The 21,517-nt window shown below is 39.9% G+C and overlaps 2 protein-coding genes across 2 annotated transcripts in view; one reads left to right on the top strand and one right to left on the bottom strand.

Moving 5' to 3' along the window:
- The window catches only part of LOC122700361 (sperm-associated acrosin inhibitor-like), a 151,921-nt gene that overhangs the window by 59,980 nt on the left and 70,424 nt on the right, over positions 1–21,517 (top strand). The gene's annotated exons all lie outside the window — the stretch shown is intronic.
- On the bottom strand, positions 11,761–15,832 carry SPINK7 (serine peptidase inhibitor Kazal type 7). The gene is made up of 4 exons (XM_043913203.1): positions 15,704–15,832; positions 14,354–14,379; positions 13,456–13,580; positions 11,761–12,020 (listed from the first exon to the last, which is right to left on the bottom strand). Exons 1-4 carry the CDS (start codon positions 15,819–15,821, stop codon positions 11,975–11,977), a joined length of 315 nt encoding a protein of 104 aa, XP_043769138.1. The 5' UTR covers positions 15,822–15,832; the 3' UTR covers positions 11,761–11,974.

The following is a 21,517-nucleotide window of genomic DNA, read 5'->3' as shown; positions in this document are numbered from 1 at the left end:
ATGGTTTGGAGGGCAGGCATCATAATGTTATATGAATTCATTGCCACCTGCACCATTCCCTGCGTGACCTTGTGCAAATTATTGAACTCGTAGAAGCCTTAGTTTCTTTATTTTGATTTGCTTACTCGGTAATTATTAATGAAGATTCACTCTGTCTTAGAGAGTGTAATACAACTTGGGTATACCATGAATAATGAAAAACTATTGCCACTGTCTTCAGTGTAGCTTGACAAAGATTCTCTTCTTTATCAAACTTGAGTTAGGCTTCTCTGAGTTCTCTTGTCAAAAGGACCTTGACCTCCCCACACCTCCCTTCTCTCTGCCTCCCCTCTACTTCATGTCTTTGGCCTTTCCAGGCATGTCTTAGCATAGAATTCTGCTAAGTTATCTCCCTACCTGCCGGAGCCTGCCGGCAAATGAACTGGTCAAGAACGCAATCACCAGAGTACCTAGGAAAAAGAAGACTCAGAAAGAAGACTCAGAAAGAGAAAGATGGGGTTGAGAGGGACGGAGTCCGCTTGCGTCTGACTCCGCCAACTTTATTGAAGAATACCACGCCTATATATACGCTAACAGGAGTTACTAAGAATAGATTGAGGGTTTGCATACGTGCAGAGCTACAGATGTTTTAAATTCCCACACTTAAGATCAGTAAAGCATTAATTACCCTAGCGCCCAACATGATTAAGATCATTAGAACATTAGATAGAAAACAGGCTTCATCAATAGAACATTAGATGAAAACAGGTTTCAGGCATGATGAGCTTATCAGCACCAGAAAAACAGGCAAAAAGGTCACCGGTGTGTTTTTTCCCTGAAGGAGACAAATGCCAGTCTATACTTTAACAAGAAGGGGTGGCAGGACAAAGAGAGACCTTTTGATCTCTCTTAGAGCCGTAAGGGGCCTGTACATTCAGGCCGGCTCCCTGCACCTACCTTTGATATCTGATCACCCTTTATATTTGATCAAGTTTTTCATACCCCACTTTTAATGTATAAGTCCTTGGCCTGACTTTAACAAGAATTCCCTTAGTATCTCTTATTAGTAATTTTCCATCCACTGAGTACTTAACCCAGCTCCTTGGCTAAAATATTCATTTGCTTTATTTAGAGTTAAGCCCAGTCTTTCCCCCATTGCCATAGGGGTATTACAATAGGGATATTCAAGACTATACCTTGAATAATGCTTTCCTTACCATTTTGACAAGTGTCAAATAACTTTTCTTTAACAAGCTTTCAGAATACAGTTAATCATAGCACCATAGCATAAGCGGATTATGATTTTCAAATGAGATTGTAAAGCACTTGTATACATCCTGTTGGAAGGACCAATGCTGAAGCTGAAACTCCAATACTTTGGCCACCTCATGCGAAGAGTTGACTCATTGGAAAAGACCCTGAGGCTGGGAGGGATTGGGGGCAGGAGAAGAAGGGGACAACAGAGGATGAGATGGCTGGATGGCATCCCCGAGTCAATGGACATGAGTTTGAGTAAACTCCGGGAATTGGTGATGGACAGGGAGGCCTGGTGTGCTGCGATTCATGGGGTCGCAAAGAGTCAGGCGCAACTGAGTGACTGAACTGAACTGAACTGAATAAGGGTGAAAGAGGAGAGTGATGTGCATCCAGTGCATCTGCTTCTGATGAAGGCTGTCACCAGTTTGGAGCCTATTAGTTTGCACATATGTATTAAGTGTTCACCTCTGGGAAGAGTAATGTTGCAGAATCTGGAAACCAGGAAATCCTGGACAGAAGGTTCCTTGAATATCTCAGAAATCTCTTTCAAAGCAATGGCAGTCCTTTCTTCTTACGTAAACAAGATCTTTTAGGCAACCCTGATTTATACTGAAAAACTACTTAAAATGTCACTAGGAAATTGAGATTTCCTAAGGAATTCTAAAATGTTTTCAGTGTATATTAGAGGTGGAGGAGATAGGAAGAATCTTATGGTTTATTTGAAAATTTACTTAAAAACTCAGCCTAGATAGCATATCCTTTCCATATTCTCTTGATATTTAACATTTTGAAGTCACTACTGTGCTTTGACTTTGAATTATTGTAAGAACAATTTTATCAGATTACTACTACCTGCTTTGCATAGCAGTTAGGAAGCACACATTTTTAAATTTTAACTTTTTATTTTGAAATAATTGTTGCAAGAATAGAACAAGTAACTTCTTGTGTGCTCTTCACCTCAAGACTCTTAATTTAAATTTTACCATCTGTGCCAACAGTGCCTTTATAACAAAATGATCCAATCCAACAGGATTTAATATTGTTAAGATGGCAGTGCTGTCTATCAAAGTTAGCTGCCCTTTTTGGAAAGTGGATGAGCTAATCCTAAAATTCTTATGGGAAATACAAGTTAGCTAAAACAGTCTTCAGAAAGAAAAAAGGTGGAGGGTTCACACTAAACACTTTAAATTTTACTGCAAGGTTATGGTAATCAAAACAGTGTGTAATAGAATTGGGAATTCAAAAATAAATTCTAATATGTATGTTTAATTGATTTTTGACTAGAATGACAAAACAATTTAGCGAAGAAAGAATAATCTTTTAAAAACTTTGTCTGGGACAACTGGATATTCACATACAGAACAAATGAGATTGGACCCCCACCTCATTTTGTGTTAAAAATCATAACATAAGTTAACTTGAAATACATAAATATGAGAGCTAAAACTATAGAATTCTTAGAAGAAAATATAGGTGTTCGTCTTTGTGACCTTTGAATAGGTGATGGTTTTTTTAGATATGACACTAAATTATAAGAAACAAAAGAGGAAATGGATAATTTGGACATCATCAAAATTAAAGACTTTTGCATTCAAAAGGAGAGACCACAGAATGGAAGAAAATAGTTGCAAATTATATATCTGATAAGGGACTAGTATCTAGAGTATATTAAAAAAAAATTGCATTTGCAGCTTACAGTGACCAGAAAATTTATTTAAAAACCAAGCAGAGGGTTGGAATAGATATTTTCCAAAACAAAACATGAAAATATGCTCATTGTCATTAGTTATTAGGTAAAGACAAATCAAAACCAAAAAGAGATACCATTTCCTATCCATTAAGATGACTAAAATTAAGAAAACAGACAGACAAGATGTTGGTATGGATGTGAAGATGTTGGAACTCTCATACATTGCTGATGGGAATATATTATAAAATGTTGTAGCTGCTTTGAGAAATAGTTTGGTAATTCCTCAAAAAGTTAAATGTAGAGTTACCATATGACTTAACAGTTCCATTCCTAGGTATTTGCCAAAGAGAATTAAAAACATATATCCACTAAAGACATTAATGTTCATAGCAGCTTTATACATAATAGCCCCAAATTGGAAATAATTCAACTAGTCATCAACTGATGGATGATTAAATGCACTGCATCTGTAGAATACAACATTATTCAATAAAAAGGATAAGGTACTGATACATGCTCTAGCATGGAATAACCTTATAGACAAAAGGCCACATACTTTATGATTCTATTTTAGTATAATTAGTGAATCTATAGAGAAAAGTCAGGTTAATAATTGCCAGGGACTACAAAGATAGAGCTTCCCTCATAGCATCAACAAGATGGCAGAGTAGAAGGATCGTGCGCTCATCTTCTCCTGTGAGAACTCCGAAATTGCAACTCGCTGCTGAACAACCATCAATGAGAGAATGTTGGATCCCACCAAAAAAGGATACCCCGTGTCCAAAGGCAAAGGAGGAGCCCCAACAAGGTGGTAGGAGGGGCGAAATCACATTTAGAATCAAACCCCATACCCATCAGAGGGTTCAGAAGGCTCAAACAAAACATGTGCACCAGGGCCTGGAGACCCAAGAGAGACTGAGCCAGACCTGCCTTTGAGTGTTTCAGTGTCTCCTGAGGCGGCAGAGGTCAGCTGTGTCCTGTTGCAGGGACAGGACTCCGTGTGCAGCAGACCTGGGTCACCAAGCGTGTGGCATAAGTTCTCTTGGAGGAGGTCGCCATTAGCCCCACCATAGAGCCACAGAGCAGACAACCCACAAACTGCAGAACAATTATACCAAAGAAATTCTTGTACTGTTAAGAAAGTTCTAGGACCCACAACAGATCTCCCAACCTGGGGATCTGGCAAAGGGACTGAGAACCCCCAAGGAATTTGACTTTGGAGGCCAGTGGGAGAATGAGCCAGACTTGCCTGTGAGTGTCCAGGAGTCTCCAGTGGAGGTGTGGGTCTCAGTTTGGCCTCAGGCCAAACAACAGGGAGGGAACACAGCCCATCAATAGAAAATTGGATTAAAGTTTTACTGAGCATGACCCTGCTCATCAGAACAAGACCCAGTTTCTCCCACAGTCTCTCCCATCAGAAAGTTTTCATAAGCCTCTTATCCTTATTCATCAGAGGGCAGACAGAATGGAAACGACAATCACAGAAAAACAACCAAACTGATCACATGGACCACAGCCTTGTCTAATTCAGTGAAACTATGAGCCATGCCATGTGGGGCCACCCAAGATGGACAGGTCAAAGTGGAGAGTTCTGACAAAATGGGGTCCACTGGAGAAGAGATTGGCAAACCAGTATTCTTGCCTTGAAAACCCCATGAACAGTATGAAAAGGAAAAAATATATGACACTGAAAGAAAAGCTTCCCATGTGGAGAAGCCCTAAAGTCAGCAAAAACAACTGTGGCTCAGATCATGAACTCCTTACTGCAAAATTCAGACTTAAAGAAAGAAAGGAAAACCACTAGACTATTAAGATATGAACTAAATCAAATCCCTCACAATTATACAGTGGAAGTGACAAACAGATTCAAGGGATTAGATCTGATAGACAGAGTGCCTGAAGAACTATGGACAGAGATTTCTGACATTGTACAGGAGGCGGTGATCAAGACCATCCCCAAGAAAAAGAAATGCAAAAAGGCAAAATGGTTGTCTGAGGAGGCCTTACAAATAGCTGAGAAAAGAAGAGAAGTGAAAGGCAAAGGAGAAAAAGAAAGATATACCCATTTGAATGCAGAGTTCCCAAGAATAGCAAGGAGAGATAAGAAAGCCTTCCTCAGTGATCAGTGCAAAGATATAGAGGAAAACAGTAGAATGGGAGAGACTAGAGATCTCTTGAAGAAAATTAGAGATACCAAGGGAACATTTCATGCAAAGATGGGCACAATAAAGGACAGAAATGGTATGGACCTAACAGAAGCAGAAGATATTAAGAAGAGGTGGCACAATACACAGAAGAGATCTTCACGAAAAAGATCTTCACACACACACACAAAAATACACAAAAAAGATCTTCACACACACACACACACAAATACACAAAAAAGATCTTCATGACCCAGATAACCACGATGGTGTGATCACTCACCTAGAGTCAGACATCCTGGAATGCAAAGTCAAATGGGCCTTAGGAAGCATCACTATGAACAAAGCTAGTGGAGGCGATGGAATTCCAGTTGAGCTATTTCAAATCCTAAAAGATGATGCTGTGAAAGTGCTGCACTCAATATGCCAACAAATTTGGAAAACTCAGTAGTGGCCACAGGACTGGAAAAGGTCAGTTTTCATTCCAATCCCAAAGAAAGGCAATGCCAAAGAATGCTCAAACTACTGCACAATTGGACCCACCTCACATGCTAGCAAAGTAATGCTCAAAATTCTCCTAGTGAGGCTTCAACAGTATGTGAACTGAGAACTTGCAGATGTTCAAGCTGGATTTAGAAAAGGCAGAGGAACCAGAGATCAAATTGCCAACATCCATTGGGTCACCGAAAAAGCAAGAGAGTTCCAGAAAAACATCTACTTCCACTTTATTGACTACACCAAGGCTTTTGACTGTATGGATCACAACAAACTCTGGAAAATTTAAAGAGATGGGAATACCAGACCACCTTACCTGCCTCCTGAGAAATCTGTATGCAGGTCAAGAAGCAACAGTTAGAACTGAACAGGGAACAATGGACTGGTTCCAAATCAGGAGAAGAGTACATCAAGGCTGTATATTGTCACCCTGCTTACATAACTTCTGGCAACCCACTCCAGTATTCTTGCCTGGGAAATCCTGTGTATAGAGTAGCCTAGGGCTACATTCCATGGGGTCACAAAGAGTCAGACTGAGCGACTAACAAGTGAGTGACTAACAGTACCCTGGTTTTCAAGTATGTTAATGCATAACTATATCTGCTTGTTTTAGCTTGATAGTCATATAGGTTCAGACACATTCTAAAAGATCTACATTTTTTTCTCCCATCTTCACATTACGATTTTGATGGTCTATTTTACGTCTTCTTCTTTATCCTTTTTCTGTTGATTGCTGTTCCTGCTGCTGCTAAGTCGCTTTAGTCATGTCCTACTCTGTGTGACCCCATAGACGGCAGCCCACCAGGCTCCCCCGTCCCTGGGATTCTCCAGGCAGGAACACTGGAGTGGGTTGCCATTTCCTTCTCCAATGCATGAAAGTGAAAAGTGAAAGTGAAGTCACTCAGTCGTGTCCGACTCTTAGCGACCCCATGGACTGCAGCCTACCGGGCTCCTCCATCCATGGGATTTTCCAGGCAAGAGTACTGGAGTGGGGTGCCATTGCCTTCTCCATTTTCTGTTGATTGTAGTTATATAATTTAAAATTGCTTTTATAAAATTTTTTGATGGTTTCTTAATCTACGTACTGGCTTATGTAAATAATCTTCAATCCTTTCATATATTTGCCTCTCCTGTTGTATTTTTTCTTTTTCTATAATTTTTTGTTTCTTCTCCATTTAGAGAAGACCTTTAAATACTTGCTGTTATGTTAGGTTTAATATTGTTGTATTCTTTTAGTTTTTGCTTCTCTAAGAAATGTTTTATCTCTTCTTTTGTTATAAATGATAATTTTACTGAATAGAGTATTCTAGGTTATAGATTTTTCCCTTTCAGCACTTCAGTTGGTCATACCTCTCCCTTCTGGCCTACAAATTTTTTGCAGAGAAATCAGCTGATAACCTTACTAAGGTTCCCTTGTAACTTACTCTTTGTTTTCCTCTTGCTGCCTTTAGAATTATCTTAGTTTTTCCACTTCAATTATTATGTTTTGGTGTGGGTCTGTTCATCTTGTTTGGGACCCTCTGATTCTTGTACTTGGATATCTGTTTTCTTTTAGGTTTGGAAAGTTTTCAGCCATAATTTCTCCAAATATATTTTTGATACGCTTTTCTCCTTCTTCTGGAATCTCTATTTTGCATAGGTTCACACACCTTTATGTTATCCCATACATCTCATATGTTGCTTTCGTTTTCTTTTTATTTGTCTTTCAGTCTGGTGCTCTGATTAAGTATTTCCATTATTCTGTCTTCCAGATCACTTATTTATTCTTCTGTGTTACTTAGTCTGGTATTCATTCCTTTTAGTTTGGTTTTTATCTTTGCAATTGAGTTGTGTGATTTTTTTTTTTATAATTTATTTATTTTTTCAGTGGGTTTTGTCATACATTGACGTGAGTTGTGTAATTTTGATTGGTTCCTTTACAGTTTCTAGTTCCTTGTTACACTGATCTGCATTGTAATTGATAATCTTATTTTTTTCATCATTTTTACTACCTCCTTTTTGAACTTGGGGCCTGGTAGACTTGAGAGGTTTGTTTAATCATTTGTTCTTTCAAGGGATTTCTCTATTCTTTTAATTGGAAATAGTTCCTCTACTTTTTCATGTTACTTAACTTTCGTTGTCTCCTTGAGTTTATGGGAAACAGTTATCTACCGTGGTCTTGAAGGGATGTTTTAATGTGCGAATATCCCTATGTAGACCATGTGAGTCCAGTGTTTTCAGTTCCAGGGCTGTTTTGGTATGGATGCCAGCCACTTCTTTCCTCAGCATGTGCTGGTTTTTATCTCCTTTATAAAAGGTGTGATGGTACAGTAACCAGAGCCTGCACTGGTTGATGGAAGGGGTCTCCTCTTTGCTCCATGGCTGTCACAGCCCTGTTGATGGTGATATCTCCTCCCCAGTTTTTAGAGTAGAAGCCCTGAGGGTCAGGTTCACTAAGGATCCATTACCTTCGTGTGCTCTGTCCCCAGGGAGGTGAGCACTGAAGCAAGTGGGGCCCATGTGGTCAAAGTGAACTAAAGTCCATAGGGACTGCATTTGTGGTTCTTTCCAGAGACAACCAAAGTTTGTGTTCCTTTCTCCATTGTGTTTGTCGGCATTGTAGCTCCAGGAATGAAGATGGTTTTGCTTCCTCTTGGGACCTGGCATGCTTTTGTTTAGAGCTCCCCCAGGATCTGTTCACCCTAGATCTGGCTCCAAAGTGTGGTACTAGTTGGGTGGAACTTCAGTGCTCCTGCCTGGAAAGGGACCTCTGAGTACTCCTTCCCAGGTGCCGGACACTGGGACCCACCCCTGATGTGCACATACATGATGTTGATTTGCCCTATCACTAACAATGCTAACTTTAATCACTTGAGTCAGCTGGTTATAACTTCCAGGTTATCCACTTTTAAGTTACTCTTTTTACTTTAAAAATCAATAGATATTTTGTAATGATATTCCTTGAGATTATGCACGTATCATTTTTATTGCAGTTTTGCTCATGCTATTGTGTTAAGTAAGGCCATGTTCAAATGGGGCAAACTATATAAGTAAATGTGTATAATCTTACATGTTTAAACTACACATTCTCCTTTTCAGTTCCTAGTATCAATTTCTAATGAACAGAAATGTTGCCATTTTTCAACCAAGAAAAATACATGAGCATTTATTGGTCATGAGTACTTAACATGCCAAGCATATTCCAAAAAAATGTGGTATATATTTTTATGCTTTTGTAAGTGATGGAGAGGAATGGGGATGCACATTATAATCATCCCTTTTCATTTCTATAAGATTTATAATTTACGAAACATGTTCACATGCATATCTCATCTGATTCTCACAATATACATGTTAAACAGTAAAGGAAAAGATACTGCACAACTGGAGTACCTACCCACCTGGTAAAAGTTCACGTTCGGGTAAACACACAGTCTTCTGTTTAAAGTTTCCATGTGTTCTCCTGAGTTGCTTGGTGGAGTTTTCTAATGAAGACAGTGATGATAAGGATGATAAAGACCTCAGTGATGCAAATGTTGGTGAGTACAGAGAAGTGAGTAAAACTAAATAAAATCATGTCTTTGCCAAGGCCTAAACTTGGAAATTTAAAAATTTTTAAATAAATTTAAAATAGGAAAAGGAGTACATCAAGGCTGTATATTGTCACCCTGCTTACGTAACTTATATGCAGAGTACATCATGAGAAATGCTGGGCTGGAGGAAGCACAAGCTGGAATCGAGATTGCCCGGAGAAATATCAATAACCTCAGGTATGCAGATGATACCATCCTTATGGCAGAAAGTGAAGAGGAACTAAAAAGCCTCTTGATGAAAGTGAAAGAGGAGAGTGAAAAAGTTGGCTTAAAGCTCAGCATTCAGAAAACTAAGATTGTGGCATTTGATCCCATCACTTCATGGCAAATAGATGGGGAAACTATGGAAACAGTGACTGTTTTATTTTTGGGGGCTCTAAAATCACTGCAGATGATGACTGCAGCCATGAAATTAAAAGATGCTTACTCCTTAGAAGGAAGGTTATGATCAACCTAGACAGCATATTAAAAAGCAGAGACATTACTTTGTCAACAAATGTCCATCTAGTCCAGGCTATGGTTTTTCCAGTAGTCATGTATGGATGTGAGAGTTGGACTATAAAGAAAACTGAGCACCGAAGAATTGATGGTTTTGAACTGTGGTGTTGGAGAAGACTCTTGAGAGTCTCTTGGACTGCAAGGAGATCCAGCCAGTCCATCTTAAAGCAGAACAGTCCTGGGTGTTCATTGGAAGGACTGATGTTGAAGCTGAAACTCCCAGTACTTTGGCCACCTGATGTGAAGAGCTGACTCATTTGAAAAGACCCTGATGCTGGGAAAGATTGAGGGCAGGAGGAGAAGGGGACGACAGAGGATGAGATGGTTGGATGGCATCACCGACTCAATGGACATGGGCTTGGGTAGACTCTGGCAGTTGGTGATGGTCAGGGAGGCCTGGCTGACTGCAGTCCACGGGGTCGCAAAGAGTTGGACACGACTGAGCGACTGAACTGATTTGACATTTACATTAAAGATTTGTTTTGAATTTTGATTTAAAAGATAGAATAAAGAGTTGGCCTTTGAAGGGAGTGGTTAAGCCTTATGCTATAGAGCAGTTGTGAAAGGTAAAAATTTGGATTTAGATATAAGGTGAATTTTGGGTTTATATGAAATTAGAATTTATTTTTAAATGTCAAGGTGTAAGCTATCAATTACACTATAAGCCTAGGTAAGACTTATATGTCTACATGGTTTTTGGAGGTGAGGCTCCAGCTGTCTTCATTTTGAGACAAATGTCTAATAACTTAAAATTTCCCCAAGTGTGTATACAGGCAAATGTGCTTATCTGACCATTGCTACAAAGGGATATACAGTCAGACCTTGAGATATGGAGGCTGGAAGGCTTTGAATAAATAAAAGATGCTTATAGAGACTATAGAAAGTGAGGAAAAAGTAATGAATTTAAGGAAAAGTTAGGAAAAGTTTGCAATAAGAAATAACAGGGAAGGAATATATAGAAAAAGAAAAAATAGTATAGAGAAAAGGAAAACTATTTGAGAGAGAGGAAAAGGGAAATGAAAAGAAAGGAGAAAAGATGAGCTTTTGTTTTTATTCACTAGTCAGCATTTCTGGACCAGTGTTTCTTCTCTTTTGTGTACTTAGACACTGGTTCTTCATGTTTACAATTCGGTTGAAAAGGTGTGTCACAATGAACAAAGACTGAGCGATATTAGATTACTGAGTGTCTTACTGTGATTAACATATTGTGAGCTTTTAGTGTTAAACATAGATTTGAGTTAAACTCTATGAACTGTCTAGGATTATGGATAAATTAGGTATTTAACATTAGGATTAGGGGGTTGAGAATCTTAAAATCATGGGTCAGGATTTATTAATATGGAATAGCTGATGTTTGTGGCACAATTAGATTGATAATTAAAATTATAAAGATGGTTCAGAGCTGTATTAAATTTGAAGTAGGATTTGCAAGCGTGCCCTCCTCCCTGAGTAGAATCACACAGCATCCTTGTTAAAACAGATTGGTATGTCAAGTAAAGAAGACTCAATTAGGAATTAGACTTTCGTTAGAACAATTAGGAAATTAATTGCCCAAATAGGGTCTCTCTTGCAAATGAAAAATTTTTGTCAATTTATTTTAAACATATGCTTTTTTAAAACCTTAGAAATGAGTTAATGTTCAAGCTATGTCAGAGAGTTCAGTGGTTTATTTTGATAATTTTGCTATAAAATGTGTTTATCAAATTTGTAGTTGTGAAGGCATGTCATTTGTAAAAATATTTACGACTGTGCTATAGGCATTACAAAGGGCTTCTCTGGTGGCTCAGTGGTAAACAATCTACCTGCCCGTGCAAGAGATGTGAGGTTGATCCCTAGTTTGGGAAGATCCCCTGGAGAAGGAAATGGCAGCCCACTCCAGTATTCTTGCCTGGGGAACCCCATGGGCAGAGAAGACTGGCTGGATGTAGTCCCTGGAAACACAAGGATTCCGACTTGACTCAGTGACTGAACAGCCACAATAGGCATTACACATATTTTGCTCCTTATGTTCCATTTAAAGTAGGTTTTTATCTTTTGATCGATTGAAGTTACTAGGTAGATAGTAGTTCTGCAAAGTTTTTAATAAGTGTAATTATTTTGATGCTTGGAACGCAACAATGACCTGTTACACTTTCATTGTACTTTTTAATTTATTTTGACATATTTATATTTGTCAGTCAGTGAGACAGAAGTCTGAAGGAGAGCACAACTTTCCCCACCCAACAAAGATGACTCTGAGTCTGTCTGCCCGCTCCCTACCAATCCCGCCCTCCCAGAACCAGGGATGATGACGATGACAGTGATGATATCCTTCCTCTGTATCCATGTCTGTGGGGAAGTTAACATACTCCTTCATGAAGAAACTGAACTTTTCCATGACTCTTCCTATGGGAAGACACAGTTAAGAGGATCATTAACACAAGAGGAAAATTTACGTTATATTAGAGCTGAAAGGAACTACAGAGATTACATCCATAACCTGATCTTACACATGAGGAAAATGAGTCCCTAAAAAGGAGTGTCTTTGCTACAGGCAGTTTCTGACAGAGCGAGTAGCAGAATGACCCTAGTCCAGTGATATTTTCATCCCACCTGCTCCCTCTACTGATCCGAGAGCCCAGACTAATCACCCAAAGTCTTAAACCAGCAAAGAAGGAGGACCTCTGACAAGGGAAGTTGAGGCGGCCTGCCCCTCAGGTGTTCCTGGTCAGCAGGGCCCGTGGTGAGGCTGGACCCTGCACTAGTGAGGGGAGCTTCCACCATGTGTCCTCTTCAGTGTCCTTGAATGCAAGCTGTTTTCCAGATTGAGGGCCCAGTGTCTGTGCACATTAGTGAAGCTTCCCTTTTGTGAAATAAAAGCTCCTGAGTAGGAATCCATGTGTAGACATATCCTTCTGGGCTTGGGCCCTAATGTGATATTTTAACTTATTAAGATAATCACAAAGATAAAAAAAACAAAAAACACAAGAGCTAAGTGGCCAAAATCCAGTGGTCTAAAAGAGAGTTAACAGTGAGCAAAGGGAACTGGTTGTTAAGACCCCTGAGTTGCCTGTTTTGCACAAAAGTGTCTTCTGCCTGGTTATATTGCCTTCCAAAACGTTGTGTAAGCCAAACAAAATGCTTAAAAACATGTCCATGAGGATTCTAGTCCAAGTCCTGACAGCTTGGACTTTATTGTATTCCTTATTTCAGGTTGAAGAAAAAAATCTTTGTGGTAGCCTTTTCCTCCCTACTGCCTCAGGCTATGGATATTTACAGCCACCAGGAAATTGAGGAGGATAAAGACCTTCTGGTCACAGTTTATCTAAGAATCATCTACTGGCCATTAAGTCTCTTAGAAGTAGGATAAGAGGCTTCTATTCTACATGATAGTATAGTGGTTTTCAATTATTTTTTAGTGTGGGATTCAGAAACATTTCTTCCAATAAGAAATTATGTGGAACTCTACTACTTAAAAAGAGTCCAAAGCTGGTTAGAATTGGAGACCTCCCCAAATGATCTCTGTAACCTCTTGGGTGACTCCTAACTTCCCTCTACAGAACCTCTGGGCTCTAAAGACAGTAATTTGAAGCCTTCTGGTCTTGTTAGACTCTCAGTTGACAGATGGGAATTAGAGGCTCTGTCATGGAGGGACCAGTCCAAGCTGGCAGAGCAGGTGGCTCATCCTTAATCCAACTGTGAGGCAGCAAGTTTTTTCTCTCCCAGATGCTCTGAGTGGGTAAGTACAGTTTTTAGAGAGCTGAGCATGCTAGTGGAAAGAGGAGAAGATTGCAGTGAAGGATGGTGCCCTAGCTTTTTTTCCTTCCCATGAGGTACTCACAAGTTCTCAATACATAAGTGGCATTCATTCCCATAGGTGATGTAGTCAGAACCACAAACAGGCAGGTATGTGATGGGGCAGGGGATGGCCACCACCGGGTACTTCTTGTAAATGCTGCAGTTCACCTGCAACATACACAAGAGAATGTCCTGCTTTTCTCCTCATCCTTAAGCTAGGCTACCCTGGCCTCTGTCTGACAGGAAGCACAGTGCCATCCGGAAGTCCCAGCTCCTATACACTGAAACTGCTGTGGCTACTTCTCTTGATAGTACTATGACCACACTGACAAATGCTAGTACTACCAGTGTCACTTCTATTATTACTAGTAATCACAGTTAGCAGCTCCTGCATATTTCTTTGCCAGGCATTAAACTTAAATCTTACATGAATGTTTTTGTTTGTTTGTTTAATCTTCAGAAAACAAGTGGATAGGTTCTGCTATTACCCCTATTTACAGATGAGGGAGATCTGGGCTTAAAAAAAGAGAGAACTTGTATAATATAAAAGCTAGTTAGTGGTAGGGCTGGGATTTGAATCCAGAATCTGTGCTGTTAACCAAGGTAACTGTCTCTTGCCTCACACATGTTACCCTTTCCATGGAGACATCACCAGCTTCTCAGCTAGAAGTACCCTCTCTCTTTTTTAAATTCTGGAACATTTTCTTTACACTTAGATTATTTGCTTATAGGTATATCACATTTCTACAGCTGCCTTCTGAAAAGCAGAGGCAGCTTATCTACAGCAGCCTTGCCTTTCACCTGGCCACTCACCCCACCACAAGCACACTGAATTAATCTTTCAAGTATTTCTCAAGTGTTTGTTGACTAAATACAGTAAATAGGAAATTAAACTAAATAGGAAATTAAACTGCAATTAAATTGTGGTTCAGTATACTCACTGTTTTTAAAGGCAGGCTAGCAGCTTCTGAAAGAGAGATTCAGTTGGAAATGTTAAAAATAAAGCAGAGTTGTGAGGTCTCATGAATTAATGTAAAGTCAGTCTGTTGAATAAGACTCTGTGGTTCCTCTGGTAAATAGTTTCGGCACCTACCCTGTCCTTTCACAAAATCCAACTGTATTCTGATGAAGCCAAATGGCCACTGTGTTAGGTAATCCTTGGTTCAAGAAAGAGAATTATCCAAATTTCCTCTCTCTGTATACCACGGGATGTTTTCTGGAGCTCATTGTGTCTCTGATAATGTTTTAAATCAGATAGCAATAAAAGTATTGCACTCACTACTTCTCAGAGCCTGAAGCACCATCTTCAATACTCTCTCCCTCCTAATTGATATGAAGAAAAGTAATAGAGTATCTCTAAGATATTATAATCTTATTTAAGTAATTTTTCACTATATAAAAGTTTAATTGTTGACTCCTGGGATTTGGAGAATTTTTTTTTTTTCTGTTTTCCTGGATTAATTTGGAGAGAGATTCAAGTTTTTCTGCATCTTAGCGATGAGGAGTAGTATCTCATGATGCCAGCAGTTTCCAGGGTCCTAACAAAATGTGCTTCCCCTGGTGACTCACAGGGTAAAGAATCTGCCTGCAATGCAGGAGACTCTGGTTCAACCCCTGTGTTGTGAAGATCCCCTGAAGAAGGAAATGGCAACCCACTCCAGTATTCTTGCCTGGAGAATTACATGGTCAGAGGAATGTGGTGGGCTACAGTCCATAGGGTCGCAAAGAGTCAGATATGACTAAGCGACTAACACACACAATAAGATGGTGGACTTCTGAAAAAAGTAGTGTGTGTGTGTGTGTGTGTGTGTGTTTGTGTTTTTGTTTTTGGTGCCATGAATGGAAATAAAAATCCTTGAAAGGGAATGTTCTGGATCCAAACCCTTCAACTCCGAGTGGGACATAAGATTCTCCCTTTCCAGGCCAGGGCTGTTTCTATTACGAGAAGGTGAAGGTGAAGTCACTCAGTCGTGTCCAACTCTTTTGCTACCCCATGGACTAATGTAGCCCACCAGGCTCCTCCGTCCTTGGGATTCTCCAGGCAAGAATACTGGAGTGGGTTGCCGTTTCCTTCTCTAGGGGATCTTCCCGACCCAGGGATCGAACCTGGGTCTCCCACATTGCAGGCAGACGCTTTAACCTCTGAGCCACCAGGGAAGCCCTTCTATTACAAACTAGTATTCTTTGAATCCACATGACCAGACATTTCTCTGAGATGTTCATATCCTAGGAGGGGCTATGTCAGAGAACAAGCTTATGGCTATTAAGGGCACTATCTACCCTTAACTCACCTGAGCAGGAGCAGAGATGGGCCACTACAAAGAGCAGAAGGAGACCCCCAGTGGTCTTCATGATGGAGACAGCTGTGATGCAGAGGTTACTCAGGATGGTCACAACTGCATCAGTCATACTCTAGGAAAGGGTCATGTTTATAAGGCAGTGTTTGATTTCTCCGCCTTTTCTGTGAAGTCATCCAAAGTCAGGGTTGGCTCTGAGAGGCTCTCAAAGCACAATGTCACACCCTGGGTGGTGTTACAGCCCTTGTCACTTAATTGCTACTTCCTGTCTGACCAACAAATTGCTTATTCAAGGTGAGAAGTATTTTTCTGCCTGCTCTAGGGGTGGGGAATGTTGTTCCTTTGAATTCTAAAACTCGGAATAGAAGAGATTAAGTATAGGCTACTTGACATAGTTACAGAATAAATGAAAATATCAAACTTTCTGTATTTCACCAAAATAGAGACTATTACACTCAGATCAGTCAGATTACACTTCATACTTGTGCTGTGTTGCTCAGTCGTGTCCAGCTCTTTGCGACCCCACGGGCTGTAGCCTGCCAGGCTCCTCTGTCCATGGGGATTCTCCAGGCAAGAATACTGGAGTGGGTTGCCATGCTCTTCTACAGGGGATCTTCCCAACCCGGGGATCAAACACAGGTCTCCTGCATTGCAGGCAGAATCTTTACCATCTGAGCCACCAAGGAAGCCCAAGAATACTGGAGTGGGTAGCCTGTCCCTTCTCCAGGGGATCTTCCTGACCCAGGAATCAACAAATTACACTTAGGTTTATATTTTGGCACCTGGGAAAATGTTGTTTTATTTTCGAGGCAAAAAGTCCATGAAGCAGACAAGAATATAGTGAAAGGAATAGTGATGTTAGCACTTTTGAGGCTTGGAGAAAGGCATTGACATTTTCTAGCTGTGATCTTCAGGAAGTCCATTGTGCCATAAGCCTGTATCGGTTAGGAAGACCCTATTATGTTGTGGTAACATATAACCCCAAGATTTCTGTGACTTAAAGCCATACATGTATGGTGGTCAGCTGATGGTGCTCCATTGCTTCAGTGGGTTCTAGGTAGACAGAATAGTCACCATTTGGAATGTTGTTAACTGTCAAGGTGAAGTGAAGTAAAGATGTATTCCTAAGGATTTCCATTTACAACAACTGAATATTCCAGCTCAGAATTGGCACCTATGTCACTTTGCCTTACCATCCTTGACCCTTGTGCAACCATAGAAATTACTGAATACAGTATTACCTTGTCTCTTGAAAACCAGAATGGGGAGAACTAGAAATAATTGGCAAATGATACAGAGCCCACCCCAGAGCATTAGTTTTATGTCATGTCAAGTGGGACCTATTGCTAGCTCCAGTAGAGTTCACATAATTGAAGTCTTTTACATGAAAGTCTGTTCTAAAGGGCAGTGCATGTAATTGTTGCTATGAGTGTTATTGTTATTATTGACAGGCCAAGAGTACCTGTTGGGGTTGCTGACATTAGATTGTAAACTGTATTGTCCAAGTACAGTTGTCCAAATGGCCATTGTTTTTGTCTTTTGGGCCTGGGGACATAGGTACGAAAACCTGGGGGAAGGCGGTAGACTGTTCCACCAATGCTTTGCTTTTGGGTTTATTGCAGTACATTCCAAAGCATAACACCTACAAAAGATAATAATAAATGACATTGCATGCCTCTCCAAATATTGACTCATATCTGTTTGGGAAGCAATATAATCTTAGTTAAGAATATATGCATTGGGACTTCCCTGGTGGTCTAGTGGCTAAGGCGCCATACTCTCAATGCAGGGGACACAGGTTTGATCCCTGGTCAAGGGACTAAGATTCCACATACTGCACAATGCAGCCTAAAAAAATTTTTTTTTTTTAAATTTTAAAACAGAACGTATGCATTGAGTCCCATGGATCTTATTTGCAAACTTGTTTCTAATAAATATTGGTTGTGTGACTTTGAGTGAGTAGATTAAGTTCTGGATATTTAGTTTCTTCGTCTGTAACATAGAAAGAATATTTACCTCACAGAGTGGTTTTGAGTGTGAAATGCAATTATACATATATATATGCATACATATAGTCTGTATATATATAAACATGTAAAATCTCTGGTATGTGAGTCTGTATGTATCAGATGCCTGGAGAAGGAAATGGCAACCCACTCCAGTATTCTTGCCTGGAGAATCCCATGGAGGGAGGAGCCCGGTGGGCTACAGTCCACAGGGTCGCAAAGAGTTGGACACGACTGAGTGACTTCACTTACTCACTTATGTATCAGATACCAGTATCATAATTAGAGCTTGATATACAGTAACTAATGATAGGGAATGTGATATTAATCACAACTCATTGAGGGAGGAATTTTTATTACCCTAATTTTATCAGTGAGTAAGTTGAGGCTCAGAGGATTTAAGTGATCTTACCAAGATCATAATACCAATTAATGTTGGAAACCATTGAGTTCAGTCATGGAAAAAAGGGGGAGTGAATGTTCTAATGTTCTAATAGGGTTAATTATAAGCTTTATTGTTTGCTATGAAAGTTTGAAGAGAATGATTACTAAGAAAAAGCCATTGTATTTCAAGAAGGTGTTTTGTTGCAGTTTAAAATGAAATATTAGCTAAAAGGATTGGGAATGGAATCAAAGAGTGACTAGGATAAAGTGGAAAGATAGGGTTATTTTTTAGATGTTTGATTGTCAAAAGAGGAGAATGGAAGAAGCGAAGGCAGCAAGGTCTCAGATGGGCTAAGCATATTTTAAAGTCAAAGGGAAGATGAAGAAATTTAAGATTACCTGATGGAAAGGGGCTAATCAGAGGAGTCTAGAAAAGTAAGAAATACACTAAGAGCACAGGTGTAACACCATTCCCTGTGACAGGAAGGCAGAGAAAAGCAGATGAGTGGAGAGACGGATATTGTGGAAAGTGAGAAAGAAAGATGAAGGGGAACCTATTGTAAGCTTGACTCTGACTGTTACGTTCTGGGATTTTGCCTTTTGCAGTGGAAGAATCAAGTTTGTCTGAAAGGTGGTGTACAATGAAGAAGACTTGGCACAGAACTTGATGAGAGCAAGTCAGAGACTCAACAAAGGATATAAAATTAGTGGCCACTAGACAAAATTAGTACTAGTTTTTAGCAGACCCAATCAGTACCATGCTTAATATTTCTCCCAAAATATGACACTGAGTCACTGGGAAGAAGTGATTTTATGGATAGGGAGTGTGTACATCAGAGACTTGAGGGTGGCCATAAAGACTATAGTAGGTTTGCAAGGGAGTCAAGTGTTTCACAAGGTTTTGATGAACTATGCAAGGTATGAGCAGTGTAGGTTTAGAGGTCAAGGTTCAGGCAAAGTTTGCACTTAGTAGGTGTGGCCAATAGGAACAATTGTTTATCGAAGCTGTGGCTGATAAGCAAAGTGTTTAATTTCTCAGGGCTGGGGCTGAGATAATGATCTTCAAGCTGTTTACAAAGATAAAGTAGATGAAGAATGGGTGGAGGTAAATGTCTGTAGATTCAAAAAGGTCAGAAAGAAGTAAGTTCAGGGGATCTGTGTAGGGTTGCTTTGACTTTTGGTAAGAAATTTTCAAGCTGCACAATGAGCCACAGATTATGGAGACTTCTTTGGAGGTGAAAGATGAAGGCTCTGAAGATTTTAAAAAAAAAAAGCAGTCAGTGCATTTTAGGCTGAAGGCGGTTTGCTTATTCATCCCCATAGTCCTGGGAGGAGTGGAAACTTGGAGTCTCCTCACAGAGGATCATGACGCCCATCCTTCCATTCTAGGGAAGGCAGGATAGAATTAGTGAAGAAAAATATAAAAATGAAATGAGAGAAAAGATTGAAAGTATGAGAGTTCCTTCCCTAGTGGATTTTAGATGTCATAGGGAGGGAAAGGCAACTTATTAGTAATTTAGAGAAGGGTGAGAGGATTAAATTGGAACTGGGCCTGAGTGAAGAGTTCCTGGGACAGTTGTTGCTCAGTCACTAGGTCATGTCTGACTCTTTGTGACTCATGGACTACAGTGTGCCAGGCTCCTAGTCCTCCACTATCTCCTGGAGTTTGTTCAAATTCATGTCAGTTGAGTTGTTGATGCTATCTAACCATCTCATCCTCTGTCACCTCCTTCTTCTTTTGCCTTCAATCTTTCCCAGCATCAGGGGCTTTTCCAATGAGTTGGCTTTTCGCATCACATGGCCAAAGTACTGGAGCCTCAGCTACAGCATCAGTCCTTCCAATAAATATTCAGGGTTGATTTCCTTCGGGATTGATTGGTTTGATCTCCTTGCAGTCCAAGGGACTCTAAGAGCCTCTTTCAACACCACAGTTCAAAAACACTCAGCCTTCCTAATGGTTCAACTCTCATATCCATACATGACTACTGAAAAACCTAGCTTTGACTATATACACCTTTGTCAGCACAATGATGTCTCGGCTTTTGAATATGCTGTCTAGATTTGTCATAGCTTTTCTTCCAAGGAGCAAGCGTCTCTTAATTTCATGGCTGAAGTCACTGTCTGCAGTAATTTTGGAGCCCAAGAAAATAAAATCTGTCTCTGTTTCCAGTTTTTCCCCATCTATTTGCCATGAGGTGATGGGACTGGATGTCATGGTCTTAGTTTTTTGAATGTTGACTTTTAAACCAGCTTTTTCACTCTCCTCTTTCACCCTCATCAAGAGGTTCTTTGGTTCCTCTTTACTTTCTGCCATTAGCATGGTATTATCTGCATATCTAAGGTTGTTGATATTTCTCCTGACAATCTCGATTCCAGCTTGTGATTCATACAACCTGGCATTTCGCATGATGTACTCTGCCTAGAAGTTAATGAGCAGGGGGACAATATACAGCCTTGATGTACTCTTCTCCCAATTTTGAACCAGTCATTTGTTCCATGTCTGGTTCTAACTGTTGCTTCTTGTCCTGATTACAGGCTTCTCAGGTGACAGATAAGCTGGTCTGGTACTCCCATATCTTTAAGAATTTTCCATAGTTTTCTGTGATCCAGTCAAAGGGTTTAACATAGTCAATGAAGCAGAAGTAGATTTTTTTATGGAATTGCTTTTCTTTCACTATGATCCAAGGGATGTTAATAATTTGATCTCTTGTTCCTCTGCCTTTTAGAAATCCAGCTTGCACATCTGGAAGTTTTTGGTTCATGTACTGTTGAAGCCTAGCTTGAAGGATTTGGAGCATAACCTTACTAGCATGTGAAATGAGTGCAATTGCATGGTCGTTTGAACATTCTTTGGCATTGACTTTCTTTGGGATTGGAATAAAAACTGAACTTTTCCAGTCCTGTGGCCACTGCTGAGTTTTCCAAATTTGCTGGCATGTTGAATGCAGCATTTTAATAGTGTCATCTTTAAGGATTTGAAACGGCTCAGCTGAAATTCCATCACCTCCACTAGCTTTGTTTGTAATAATGCTTATTAAGGCCCACTTGACATCACACTCCAGGATGTCTGGCTCTAGGTGAGTGATCACACCATCATGGTTATCTGGGTCATTAGAACCTTTTGTACAGTTCTTTTGTGTATTTTTTTTTTTTTTCATCTCTTCTTAATCTCTTACTTCTATTAGGTCCTTGCCATTTCTGTCTTTTTTTTCTTTTTTTTTCCCATGCCCATCCTTCCATGAACTGTTCCCTTGGTACCTCTAGTTTTCTTGAAGAGATTTCTAGTCTTTCCCATTCTAGTGTTTTCCTCTACTTCTTTGCATTGTTCGTTTAAGAAGGTCTTCTTACCTCTTCCTGCTATTCATGGGAATTCTGCATTCAGTTGGGTATATATATGTTTCCCTTTCTCCCTTGCCTT

This window comes from Cervus elaphus, chromosome 9 (assembly GCF_910594005.1).
Source record: "Cervus elaphus chromosome 9, mCerEla1.1, whole genome shotgun sequence".
NCBI lineage: Eukaryota > Metazoa > Chordata > Mammalia > Artiodactyla > Cervidae > Cervus > Cervus elaphus.
Note: the sequence above shows the minus strand (reverse complement) of the source record. Positions and strands in the feature narration are given on the sequence as shown.